Genomic DNA, 13,217 nt, shown 5'->3' on the forward strand with positions numbered 1-13,217 from the left:
AATTATTTTCGTAATCGTTTATGAATATTAAAAAAACAATGATGTTACACTGTTTTTCTTAATATACATGATCACTAATAAATTTCGCAACCGTATTATGCTAAATTTCCACAAGTTGTCAATCACTTATCCTGTTTGGGAAAACAGGAAGTCTGAAGCGTATCTTCTGTTTCGAGGAGGGGAGGAAGAGAAATTCAAATATAATTTTTAAAAGGCATCCTACTTTGTTTTATTTCTATCTTGATCGCACTGCAAACAGTCTGCAGTGTGCACTTAAAAATGTTTCACTTTCGACTGAGGAATATAACTGTACTATCAAGCTATTGCTGTATTTGCTATTTATAGACAATTTATCTATGCCGGATTCATATGTACATAATAGCGTAACATACGATCTTGACACTGAGGTTACCTGTAAATCACACAATAGTCTCAGGTCTCTTTAGAACTTCTAACGACGTTCGAAAAGGAAAGAATAAATCCCAATCAAAACACAGAAACACCAGCTACTGAAATAATCTCAATTAAGTCTACTGGCTAATCAGCAGGATGTTAATTATCATCCCTCATATATCATATCATTGTGCGATTGCCCTTTTTTACTTCACCAGGCTACAATTCATACCCAGTGTGTAGTCTACAACTGCATTTTCTACCTAGTCTAGAGTTTATACATAGAATGCACTTTACAAAAAAACTGCTAATCGATCATATCAAAGTCTCATTGCTGAGGCACTTTGTTGCAAACCTGTATTATTAAATTTAAAAGCCGTGTAAACGCTAATGGAAGGAATTATATTTTTTAACTCGCACTTCAAATGCTTTTTAAACATCTTTCAAATGCCAAATTTTACTTGGATTTTAAATTTCACACACAATAAAAGTTAAAACCGTATGAAGACTGTGACTAAATTTTATCATTGAAGCCGCTGAATACTCGAAAAAATATTCTACTCATAAAATACCTCTTCCTTTTTTACCTGAATCACCTTCGGGAAAGAACTAACGGTGACTCAACCTAAAAAACTGACGGAAGATGGTCGTAGCGATCAGACACGTATGCATACTAAAAAGCCCGAACACTTCCTAAAAACTAAAAACTGTACCAACTAAAAAATTAGCTTAGGTATTATTTTGGAAAAAGCCTTTTAAATAAGCCATTATAGATCTTAGGTTTGCGTGCTACTTTCTTTTTCGATCGCAAGTGTGAATAAAAGAGCAGATCTTGTCAAAACTAATCTAACATTGATTGTTCTAGTTCACCGATGATGTCTTCCATGCTGGGTCTCGCTTCAGGAGCTCGTTTCAGACATCTCCGGATGAGAGCTCGCAGTGTTCGATTTTTCACCATGGCAACTTGCTCGTCGCGTCTGTCAGGATCTGGTAGTTTCCGGGTGCAAATCTCACAGAGGAGAACTCCGAAACTGTACACATCAACCTATGCTCGAAAACAAAATTACAGTTTAAAAAAAAAATTTATAGTACACCTAAGTTCATTATCAATGGCTGCAAAAAGGTTTAAGTTTGATATAAGTGTTCTTGCTACTTTGAGACTTTTTATATCTAATCTAGTTCGCCACGTAGGAATAGTGCCTCGTTGCTGACCCATAGAGAGAGTTTAGTCTAGCTCTACAGTGGAGCATTCCAAAAGCAGGAGATATAGGCTCGACTCTTCTCAAGAAGTTGAAGTTCACTTTTTCTTATTAACCTTGTTTCTGGCATGTTTTACCACTAGTTCCCTTAAGACTATAGATTATACCTAAAGCACACGAGCGGTTACCCAGGAAAAGGGTTTAATCGCATTCAAAGAACAGACAATTTTTATCCCGCCCAGTCGACAAACTGATTTAACTTCTTATTATAAAAATACTTCACCAGACTGTTTACTGTAAACACAAATAAACAATTCAGAAATATAACCCAAATATACAAATGTACACATACCTTGGCAGTTTGATTCTCAGTAAGTGCCTCAGGAGCACTGTATATCCTAGAACCAGGACAAGCCGTCATAATGTCTCGCTTGAAATTAGCCGTGCCATAATCCGACACTTTGCCTCGCCATTGGTCAGCTTCTCGCCACAGTAACACATTGGCACTGCTGATGTCGCGGTGAATGATGGGGGATGGCTTCTTCAGGTGAAGATAGTTTAATGCTTGAGCCACGTCTAAAGAGATGACATACACTTCAGTAGGAGAAAGAGATCGCTGCTCTGACAGTGCTCGTAAACTTGTTTCCATGAGCTCTGTAACAAACAAAGGAGTTCCTTCATCGTTTGTTGCTCCAATAAACTGAAGCAAACAAGGATGGCGACATCTGGAGGCAATATTCATTTCTCTCTCGAACAACTCCCGATAATATGAGGAAGATTTCAAAAGATCGTCATAGATTTGTTTCACGGCAACAGTGCACCCACAATATTTGCCTTTAACTACAATTCCCCAGCCACCCCTACCAAGGCACTTCTCTGTCAGTTGAATCTGATCACGTGGAATGACCCAGTCAGGTGATTGTTGGCGCGAAAGTTTATTTAACGCCTGTGAAGTTGCTGAAAGAGACTCTTCCAGTTCGTCTACCTGCTGTTCTTTTTCCTCCAGCCGCCTCTCTAAGGAAGAAACTGCTTCATCCTTCTCTTGTTGTTGTTCTTCCGCATTTTTCAACTGCTGTGTCTTCTCTTTCAGTTCTCCATCTTTCTCTTGTAATTGACCTTGAGTATTTGCCAACTGCTGTGTCTTCTCCTTCAGTTCTCCATCTTTCTCTTGTAATTGACCTTGAGTATTTGCCAACTGCTGAGTCTTCTCCTTCAGTTCTTCATCTTTCTCTTGTAATTGACCTTGGGTATTTGCCAACTGCTGTGTCTTCTCCTTCAGTTCTTCATCTTTCTCTTGTAATTGACCTTGGGCATTTGTCAACTGCTGTGTCCTCTCCTTCAGTTGTTCATCTCTCTCTTCTAGTTGCCTCCGAACGTTTGATAATTGCTGTGTCTTCTCCCTCAGTTCTCCATCTCTCTCTTGTAGTTGCCCTTGGGTATTTTTCAACTGCTGTGTCTTCTCCCTCATTTCTCCATCTCTCTCTTGTAGTTGCCCTTCGACGTTTGTCAACTGCTGTGTCTTCTCTCTCAGTTGTTTATCTTTCTCCTGTAGTTGCCCTTCAGTATTTGTCAACTGCTGTGTCTCCTCCCTCATTTCTCCATCTCTCTCTTGTGCTTGCCCTTCGACGTTTGTCAACTGCTGTGTCTTCTCCCTCGGTTGTTTATCTTTCTCCTGTAGTTGCCCTTCAGTATTTGTCACCTGCTGTGTCTTCTCCCTCAGTTGTTCATCTCTCTCTTGTAGCTGCCTCCTGATATCTGTCAACTGATTTCCCATCTCCCTCAGTTGTTCATCTCTCTCTCTTAGTTGGCGATCTTTTTCTGATAGTCGTCCGTCTCTCTCTTGTAGTTGCCTACGGACATTTTTCAAATGCTGTGTCATCTCCCTCAGTTCTCTATCTCTGTTTCTTGGTTGAACGTTTTCCCGCTGCCGTGTCAACTCCCTAAACAGTCCTTAGATAATGAAAATAGAACAAGGCATTTTCCAGCTTGTCTCACAGAGCGTGAACCGAAAACCCAAAACATTTCTCTCTCTCTCTCTCTCTCTCTCTCTCTCTCTCTCTCTCTCTCTCTCTCTCTCTAAGTAAGTTTTATATCAAAAGACGTTCAAACTTAGGAACTAAATCATTTTGGACTCCATTTTAGATTACTTGGCACCCAGCCTGCTATCCGTGTAAAAAATATTTGTAATATATTCAGTTTTCCTCCATTACTTAATGTTTTAACCTAAAAGCTCATGACAGAACTCTCTAGTCTTTCCTACAGTTATTTTTCGTTACAAATTTGTTCCTCCACAAGATCCTCTTACCTGATATCTTCTTCGTTTCCCTTTTAACATTCTTATTTAGGCCTTTTTCGGTTCCAAGAACAAATCTTCTCCCTCTTACTTCACGGACTCCACTTCCAGTTAATTTATTCTTTAAAAAAATGGAAAACACATAGCAACTTAGGGGATAAAAACATTTTGGTACATTTACACTGAGTTTCCCAGCCAAAAGAAATTAAAAAAATTTAGGCCTTGCAGTAATTTTATCAGGGACTTAAATATGACGTTTTTACATGATTTGCCTTAGTTAATATTAACAGAATTAAAAATACCTATGCCATGCTCAAGTTGAAATTGGAACTAAATGCGCTTTAGATAGCCACTTTTAAAACAACTTTTTACTAAGTTATTTTTTTTTATAGAGTTTTGTTTTGTGTATTCTCCAGTGGACCCCCTGAAAACCACTGAGGTCTCTTCTTTAAATGTGTACTGTTCTAATATATATGTATTTTTATTGTTATTTTTTAAGTATTAGCTAACGGATTCTACTCATGCTATTTAAAATATTGCTATATCAGGAATATTTAGCTCGTTGACTAGTTACAAAACATGCTGCGTGCGAGTTCATGCCATCGCTGTCATTGATGTTTGGACGTCATAAGTTTAGCCTGCACACGAATTGTTATGATTTATTTTAAACGAACTCCCCATGTGATGATTCCATACTGGCAAATTGCCATGGCAATTCAAGCTTCAAGCAATTCAAGATGATATCAAATGTACAACAAAAAGACTGATGAGCTTTTAGGATTATTATGATAGTTGCCAGTTATATTATGCGCTGTGGAGGGATGTCATCGGCAGTTACACCTTCTGATAATTTCATTCCTAATGACCGCTTTTCCGCAAGTCTTCCACGCAAATTCATTTTGACTGCTTGTATGATAAGTAAACAAGTCATCATACAACAAATGCGAACGAAATCAACCGACGCTAAAGCCAGACCGCAAAACTATACAAATAAACTTTTAATGAAAAGTGAGTCACACTACAGAATTAAGGAAAGGCCCACAAAAATTTTTACAATTATAATTAGGGATCGGTGTGCTCTTACTGTTTCACAATTCCTTCCGATTTATCGACCGTCTGTAATTACTTCAAATCTTCTCGGTTTGCTGTTTGAACTTAAATTTAAATTGCTTTGTTTTTGTTGTACAAACATGAATCAGACGGGTGATCATAAGTTTGTTAATTTGATCAACAAGTCGACCGCGGTAAAGCCCGCCTGCTAGCTTTATCTAACGGCTTGCTATTGCTTGAAAGGCAAAATTGCCATTGCTTGAAAGGCAAATTGCTTTCTTTTCTTTTTCTTTTGGGGTGGGGGGAAGGTGGGCATATTGACATATAAACATTTTAACTGTCTGATGGGTCATCTATTTTCAGTGGTGACACTCAATTTTCAAAGCACTGAATTGATGCTTCCTTTGACTATCAGATCATCGAAATGAATTGTTTTATTCACAAATAGATGAGTTTGGAGACAATTAAGTAAAAGAAAGGTAACCAGGGGTTACGAAACATAATCCACACAAGATCCTATGGAGAAATGAACTAAGAGTTCTCCCATTTCGTTAGGATGTTTACTGTGATAATTTAAGGAGAATATATAAGGCGTTACGAATGAAACCTTTCTTACCTTTCTGGCCTCGATGTTCATGGCACTCAGTCCTCCTTTTGCAGACAGGATGCCTCGGGCTTCGTCAGTCTCGCAGCAGTCCATAACTGTTCGACCATTCTTGTCAACAAGCTTTGTATCTGCGCCGAGATCTAACAACAACTCCAGCATTTCTTTCAAAATGTCTACTTGTTCAGGTCCTGGTACAAAAGTAACGGCTAAATGAAGAGGGGTGTTCCCTTGGGTATTAACGGAATTCACATCACACCCCGCATATAAAATTAGCTTCATGGTCTCAACACAGGGAAGCTTACACACACCTCGCAAATTAACGTCTTTACGAACAGGAGTCTTATGCCATACAGCCAAGTGCAAAAGAGTATTTCCATCACGGGTGCGAGGTTCAAAACACAGAAATCTTTGAAGAAGATCAATCATGTTGCCATTTTTCATTTCCAACGAAACTTGAACTTTGGTGTACATCACCAAGAGATATAGAGCATTAAAAAGCAGTGTCTCTTGTATCTCATTTCTGTGCTCTTCTTCCAATTCTCCAGGCTTCAAGTTTTCGGACAGTTTCCTTTTTCCATCGATAAGTTTTTCAAAAATGTTCTCGATAGTTTGTGGATTCAAACTGTGACCCTTTTGCACCATTTCTGCAATTAGATCAGTGAGGTTTTCAAGATCCTTTGTTTTTGGAACATTGCAATTCATAACTATCTCCAATGCTCGCGTCCACAAACCAACACAGAGTTCGTACTTCTTAAAATCAGCTAGGACAGCTCCTCGGTAACGTATCGGAATCCGTAATATTGTATTGTCAGTTCCGAGGATTCTCTCTCTAATCATAAGTCCCTCCATCTGGATAGCATGATCATCACCTTCTAAGAGAGAAAGTTCCTCGAGAGTTTGACTTTCTGTTCTATTTTGATAAGCCTCCACTGGTTCCATTTTCTTTTTAAGCAAAGGACATGACGGATTCTCATACCTCTCCTCCATTCCTCGCTTCATGAAACTAAACGCTTTTTCAATGTCATAAGCTTTAGAATTATTAGCAATGGTGGCTCCAAGAAGCTCAAGAGCATCAATTCTCTGTTCCTTTGAACATTCAGGTCGGTTGATGAAACACTCCACCATTTCAATGTTACAATCATCACTGGCTTCAAGAAGTGGTGTTAAACGGTCAAGTGCTTGTATTTGTTTCGCTCCTAAAGCAAGCAACTCGCAAACCAACTGAACGTGACCCCGTTCCGAAGCATAATGAAGACACGAGCGTCCATGGTGGTCTTGTAAATTCATGTTTGCGCCGTGTTTGACAAGATAAGAAGCAACATCCAAGTGGCCTTTGTAACATGCTACCATTAGAAGAGTATCATTGAAATTTTTGCGTGCATTTACATCGGCTCCGTTCTCAACCAAACAGCGCACAATACCAAGGTGTCCCTTGAAGGCGGCAGCTCTCAACGGAGTCGAATTTGTCGATGTTCTGCTGTCGACTTCGGCGTTTTGTTCGATCAAGAGCCTCACAACATCAAAATGACCTTTAACAGCAGCGATCCACAAAGCTGTGCAATCCTCTACAACTTCTGAAAATTCACCACTCTCGATCTTAATCGTTCCACGGGCCTCAATGTTTGCTTCATAACGTAAAAGAACTTTCAAAAAATCCAGTTTTCCATCACGAGCAGCGATGATGAGAGGAGTGGCAAGGTCGTCACGATCTTTGATTTTTGTCTCCAGGGCGGCTTTTCTTGATTCGGCGTTCAAATCCTTTAGCAAATCAAGCAGTGCTGAACCTTCGTCAGGATCAGCTTGGTAAGCTGTAGTCACATCACGAACGGATGCTTTACTCTCCATTACAAATAACACAAATTCAAAACCTCTAAATTCTGCTACGCTCGACTTGAACTGTGTGAGCAAAACAACAAACACATCGATAATTTTACGGTCAGAACTGTGCATAAGCGGGCTCATTGATTTCAGGTGTCACGGTAGAGAAACAGTTCATTTAACCGATGTTTGGTTCAGTTTATATGTTGTAGAAAAAGAAGTGCGAGTTGCTTCATCTCAAGAAAGGTAATGCAAATTATGTTCATAAAACTTTCTATTTTCTGTCTCAAGAAATACTCAGTTGCGTTACATTGTCATTCGCGATGTGCAGGAATTTTCCCATGTGATCACAATCTTTCCGCTGGAACCAAACCAATTCTTCCTTTTCGAGAAAGGGCGGAGCGTGACACGTATCTCTTCAGTTAGGAAAGGAGAGGGAGAGCGCCCAATTGATCTGGAGAAATGAATAAGACACTCTCTGCTCTAGATGAATACCATAAAGTTGAGGCGATTGTTCTATCATGCAGTTCTGCTTGCGGATAAATTTACATCTTCTTCACTTAAGATACTTAAGTCAGACGGATTTTTCTGTGTATAGCTCTGTTAAGCAGTGTATGGCTCTGTATAGCCCTGTATAGCCCTGTATAGCCCTGTATAGGTGTGTATAGCTCCGTTTAGCCGCGTATTGTGTGTGTATAGCTGTGTATAGCCCTGCATAGCTATGTATAGCCCTGTATAGGTGTGCAGAGCTCTGTTCATCTGTGTATAGCTCTGTATAGTTGTGTATAGCCCTGTAGAGCCGTGTATAGCTGTGTATAACCCTGTATAGCCCTGTATGGCAGTGTGTAGCTGTGTTTAGCCCTGTATAGCCATGTATAGCTCTGTATAGCTGTGTATAGCCCTGTATAGCTGTTTATAGCCCTGTACAGCAGTGTATAGCCCTGTATAGCTGTGTATAGCCTTTTATAGCTGTGTATAGCTCTGTATAGCTGTGTTTAGCCCTGAATAGCTGTGTATAGCTCTGTATGGCTGTGTATAGCCCTGTACAGCTGTGTATAGCCCTGTATAGCTGTGTATAGCTGTGTTTAGCCCTGAATAGCTGTTTATATCTCTGTATGGTTGTATATAGCCCTGTATAGCTGTGTATAGCACTGTTTAGCTGTGTATAGCCCTTTATAGCTGTTTATAGTTCTGTATAGCTGAGTTCAGCCCTGTATAGCTTTGTATAGCCCTGTATAGCTGTGTATATAGCCCTGTATAGCTGTGTATAGCTCTGTATAGCTGTGTTTAGCCATGTATAGCTGTGTATAGCCTTGTATAGCTGTGTATAGCTGTGTATAGCTCTGTATAGCCCTGTATAGTAGTATATAGCCCTGTATAGCTGTGTATAGCCCTGTATAGCTGTGTATAGCCTTATATAGCCCTGTATAGCCTTGTATAGCCCTGTATAGCTGTGTTTAGCCCTGTATAGCTTTGTATAGCTGTGTATAGCTGTGTATAGCCCTTTATAGCTTTGTATAGCCATGTATACCTGTGTATAGCCCTGTATAGCTGTGTATTGCCCTGTGCAGCTGTTTATAGCCCCGAATAGCTGTGTATAGTCTTGTAGAGCTGTTTATAGCCCTGTATAGCCTTCTATAGTTGTGTATAGCCCTGTATAGCTTTATATGGCCCTCTATAGCTGTGTATAGCCCTGCATAGCTGTGTATAGCCCTGTATAGCTGTATATAGCCTTATATAGCCCTGTATAGCTATGTGTAGCCCTGTATAGCCTTGTATAGCCCTGTATAGCTGTGTATAGTTCTGTATAGCTGTGTATAGCCCTGTACAGCTGTATATAGCCCTGCATAGCTGTGTATTGCCCTTTATAGCTGTGTATAGCCCTGTATAGCTGTGTATAGCCGTGTATAGCTGTGTATAGCTGTGTATAGTTGTGTATAGCAGTGTATAGCTGTGTATAACCTTGTATAGCTGTGCATAGCTCTGTATAGCTGCATATACCTCTGTATAGCTGCCTTTAGCCTTGTATAGCCCTGTAGAGCTGTTTACAGCTGTATCTAGCCTTGTATAGACCTGTATGTGTGTGTAGGGTATTGTATATAAAGTACCGGTATAGGACATAATATGTATTAAGGACATAATAAATGCCCATACATGAAATATCTATCGAGGTCACTCTAAAGGCCGCTGACCACCAGTAGCCATTTTAATTAAATCGATTACTCATTAAACTTTAATCACACTTACTTTGTTCTGCGCTGCGAACGATCAGTAGAGATCCCCGAATATTTCTCCTGCGTCAAAAGCTTCATTTCAGCCCAGTCTTATTATCACGAAGCATGGTAAGCTAAGTATTTTGAGCAGTCATCGCGTTCGTGCAAAACTAGACAAATATTCTCCAAATTACGCGCGCTCCTTTTGAATGTTATGTTTGAAACGAGTACCTTTACATTTGAGGAAATAGTTTAGCTGTAAACCAAAGAAAACGCCTCATTTGATTTATTTTTTCTTTCTTTCTGTCTCCTGTTCATTTGAAAATGTGTCGTTTTCTAATGAGGAGTTTCCTCTTCGTTACTCCTCGGAGTGTTAGAGTTAATATATATTTAATGAAAATACATTATATATTTGTGGCCAACAGGCTTCAAGAATTGAGACTGACAGTTTTGGAGAAATAGAAGTTCCAGCTGATAAATACTACGGAGCGCAGACCGCGAGATCAAAACTGAATTTTCCTATTGGTGATGAAACTGAACATATGCCGGTATGTTGATCTGATCCTACCTCTCTTATAAATGACATCTCGTTCTAGAGTATTTGTATAAATTACTTTAGACCAACGAACTTTGCCAGTCTATACCTTTTACTAACCTAGTTCGAGGTCTGTATTATAAAGTACAGACAAAATTTTGTTCTGCTTATATTTGTGGCCCAAGCGCAAATCAGGTCATAAAATTAAGCAGAAAAACCAAGGTCCTCTAATTTACAGTACGGACCAGAAAACATGGTTAGTAATATACTTATTATCTCTAGGTTCAAGTAGAGGGGAAGTTTAAACAAACTTTTGAATTTAGCAGGTTTTGCGGTAAAATGTGACATGAAAAATTGACCAAACATTGCCCATGTACTAACTGAAAGATCTAATAATGAATTCTTGCTTCTCCAATGTTAGTAAAAATATTACTTTAAGCAATTGTCTGTCCAGGAACACTTTTCATCAGTTAACAAGAATGATTCAGAGAGAATGTATTAAAAAAAGGGTAGGTAATATTTTTTAACCATTTTCATAACAATATTTTTCTCTCTGATTACAGAGCTCTAATGAAACATTTCCAACAGCAATGCATATAGCAGCAGCAATGGAGGTACATGAGTGTCTGTTACCAGGACTAAGAAAGCTTCATGGTGCACTTCAGGCTAAGAGCACAGATTTCAAGTATCTTGTTAAGATTGGCAGAACACATACACAAGTGAATTGTCTGATCATGTGTCTTAACAGACCGCAATCGTGCCACATGCTAATTATCTTTTACAGCTCAGTGGAAATCCTCAAGAAGCTTGGTGCTTTCTCTTTCTTTGTTTCCCTCTGTTAACTCCTTTAACTTCCCAGATCTGATTATTAATTCTCCCCTCCAGCTGCTACACATTTCTTGGTAAATTATTTAGAAGAACTTGGTTTAAGATTAAAGCAATAAAATCAACCTGATAAGTTTAGGTATTCTTATAACTTGTTTTCTGAAAAATTTACAAATATTGGAGGGAGAAGTTACATGTTAATCACTTTTGAAATTTGAAGGATTAAAAGCATGAATATTATCAACTTCTCATGAAAAGAATCCCAATGAAATTTGGTCAATCATTATCTTTAACATGTTTTCATTTTACAGATGCCACGCCCAAAACTTTAGGCCAAGAGTTCAGTGGTTATGTTAAACAGATAGAGTATGGTATTGCAAGGGTGGAGGGCACCCTTACAAGAGTGTATGAGCTGGCTATTGGTGGAATGGCTGTGGGCACTGGAATGAACGCAAGAATATGATTTGCTGAAAAGATGTCAGCTAAGATTGCAGAGTACACTAAGCTACCAATCACAAGGTGTGAAATGGACTGTTAATTTGGAATAAACATATTACTCCATGTGCTGCTCTATAATATATTCAAAGTGTTTAGGATTGTTCTAAACACCACAACAGACAGAGGCTTGTTTTGGGACCAGACAGTTTATTAAATGTATACATCCTATGTAAATAACACACTAGACTATTACATAACAAAGATATTGGATGAATACACTAAACCAACGGTCCAGTAATCAAGAATAAATTACAAACATGAATGAGATTAAGGTACAGTCAAAACTGTCTGTGGTGTGGATGGGTGGGAAACTAAAACTTTCTTAATGCTAGAAATAGACTTGTTGCTTGCTTGCTTGCTTGCTTGCAAGATTACTAATAACCCTTGCACATGTACCTAAGCAGTAATACTACAGTAATTTCGCAATTAAATCGTGTTAGTGTGGTGAATAGCCATTGGCTCTACATTAGTCTTATGACTTTATGCTGAACAAATTGCTCAATCTTGAAGAAAAGATAAAATACTAATATGCACCCTGCCTGTGGGGTAAATTTAGTAAATGATGTACCTTTCAGCCAAACAAATTTTATTACTTAGCCATCATCATTTTTTGGGAAAAAAAAGTTCTTTCTTTATTTTAATCTTGGTCACTAAACAAGACTACCAAAACATGAAATAATTAAACTTTTTATCTTCTGTTTCCTTTAGTGCACCAAACAAATTTGAAGCCTCATGATGCTCGTGTAGAGCTTCATGGAGCACTAACTGTGATGGCTTGCAGTTTGATGAAGATTGCAAATGATGTCAGGTTTTTAGGCTCAAGTCCTCACTGTGGATTGGGTGAGCTGACACTTCCTGAGAATGAACCAGGGAGCAGTATCATGCCAGGTAACAACACAATTCATAACACTAAAGTACTGAACTGTTTCATTCATACAGAATCACAGTGTTCTCTGAATCCTGAGCATGTACGATAAAACAGGTTAGCAGTGGTCACTCTCTAATGGCTACAGAAAAACCCTTAACATTACTCTAACCCTATTTCTTTTACAGTGTGCATGTATCAGTTTTTTCCCTAATGCTCTTGACCCTTAGAGGCAAACTGAAAATGTTTTGCTTATCTTAGGTGATGCACAGAGCACTTTCCTCTGATGTCTTGTTAACCCACAACCAAAGTAATCACAACAGACAATCAGAAGAAAGGAAAATACCCTGAAGAGCCAATGAAAACTCAAAGTGAAAACAAGCAAACTTCTTAAACATAAGAAAGTGGGTGTGGCCAACTTGTAATTGGTTCAAGTTTTGCATCTAATTGGTTGAGTGGCACAAGTTTTCTAGACCAATTGCTGAGGGAAGTTAATCTAAAACCAATATAATCCTGGCTTGCATTTGACACTCCATCGAAAATTGAGTATGGAATATAATAATAACTTCTTTACAAGTTTCCTGTTTGGTACAATTAGGCAAGGTTAATGCAACCCAGTGTGAAGCCATCACCATGGTTGCAGCTCAAGTCATCGGCAATCAATAAGCTGTGTCAGTTGGTGGAAGTAATGGTCGTTTTGAATTGAATGTCTTCTAGCCAATGATAATCAGAAATGTTCTGCAATCAACACAGCTTTGTTTCTTGAAGAGGGCATTTGCAGAGGTCAATAAGGAATTTGGTTTAGATGCAAATGTTGCTGATAACATCATGAAAGCAGCAGATGAGGTTAGAAACATTTGATTAACCCTTCAATCCCTAAGAGGGACTAACATCTAATTTCTCCTTACAATGTCGCACTTG

At 38.8% G+C, this 13,217-nt stretch overlaps 2 protein-coding genes across 6 annotated transcripts in view; one reads left to right on the forward strand and one right to left on the reverse strand.

The window, feature by feature from the left end:
* Nucleotides 1-204: 204 nt before the first annotated feature.
* On the reverse strand, nt 205-7,504 carry LOC149043265 (uncharacterized). Its single transcript, XM_089212476.1, has 4 exons — nt 5,552-7,504; nt 3,898-4,006; nt 1,945-3,542; nt 205-1,438 (listed from the first exon to the last, which is right to left on the reverse strand). Exons 1-4 carry the CDS (start codon nt 7,502-7,504, stop codon nt 1,235-1,237), a joined length of 3,864 nt encoding a protein of 1,287 aa, XP_089068602.1. The 3' UTR covers nt 205-1,234.
* LOC113667180 (fumarate hydratase, mitochondrial) overlaps nt 7,470-13,217 on the forward strand; it is a 36,508-nt gene continuing 30,760 nt past the window's right edge. Inside the window, exons 1-6 of one of the 5 annotated variants that reach the window (XM_089212488.1) lie at nt 7,470-7,606; nt 9,999-10,121; nt 10,672-10,722; nt 11,245-11,452; nt 12,140-12,319; nt 12,558-13,142. In XM_089212488.1, the coding sequence (XP_089068614.1) occupies nt 13,017-13,142 (126 nt within the window). In that variant the 5' untranslated portion in view covers nt 7,470-7,606; nt 9,999-10,121; nt 10,672-10,722; ... (1 more) ...; nt 12,140-12,319; nt 12,558-13,016. Of the gene's footprint in view, nt 7,607-9,551; nt 9,703-9,998; nt 10,122-10,671; nt 10,723-11,244; nt 11,453-12,139; nt 12,320-12,557; nt 13,143-13,217 lie in introns of those variants that run through there. The other 4 variants (XM_089212487.1, XM_089212490.1, XM_089212492.1 and 1 more) reach the window with 4 other exon arrangements.

The sequence above is a fragment of the Pocillopora damicornis genome, chromosome 7 (assembly GCF_964200805.1).
Source record: "Pocillopora damicornis chromosome 7, jaPocDami1.2, whole genome shotgun sequence".
NCBI classification, from domain to species: domain Eukaryota; kingdom Metazoa; phylum Cnidaria; class Anthozoa; order Scleractinia; family Pocilloporidae; genus Pocillopora; species Pocillopora damicornis.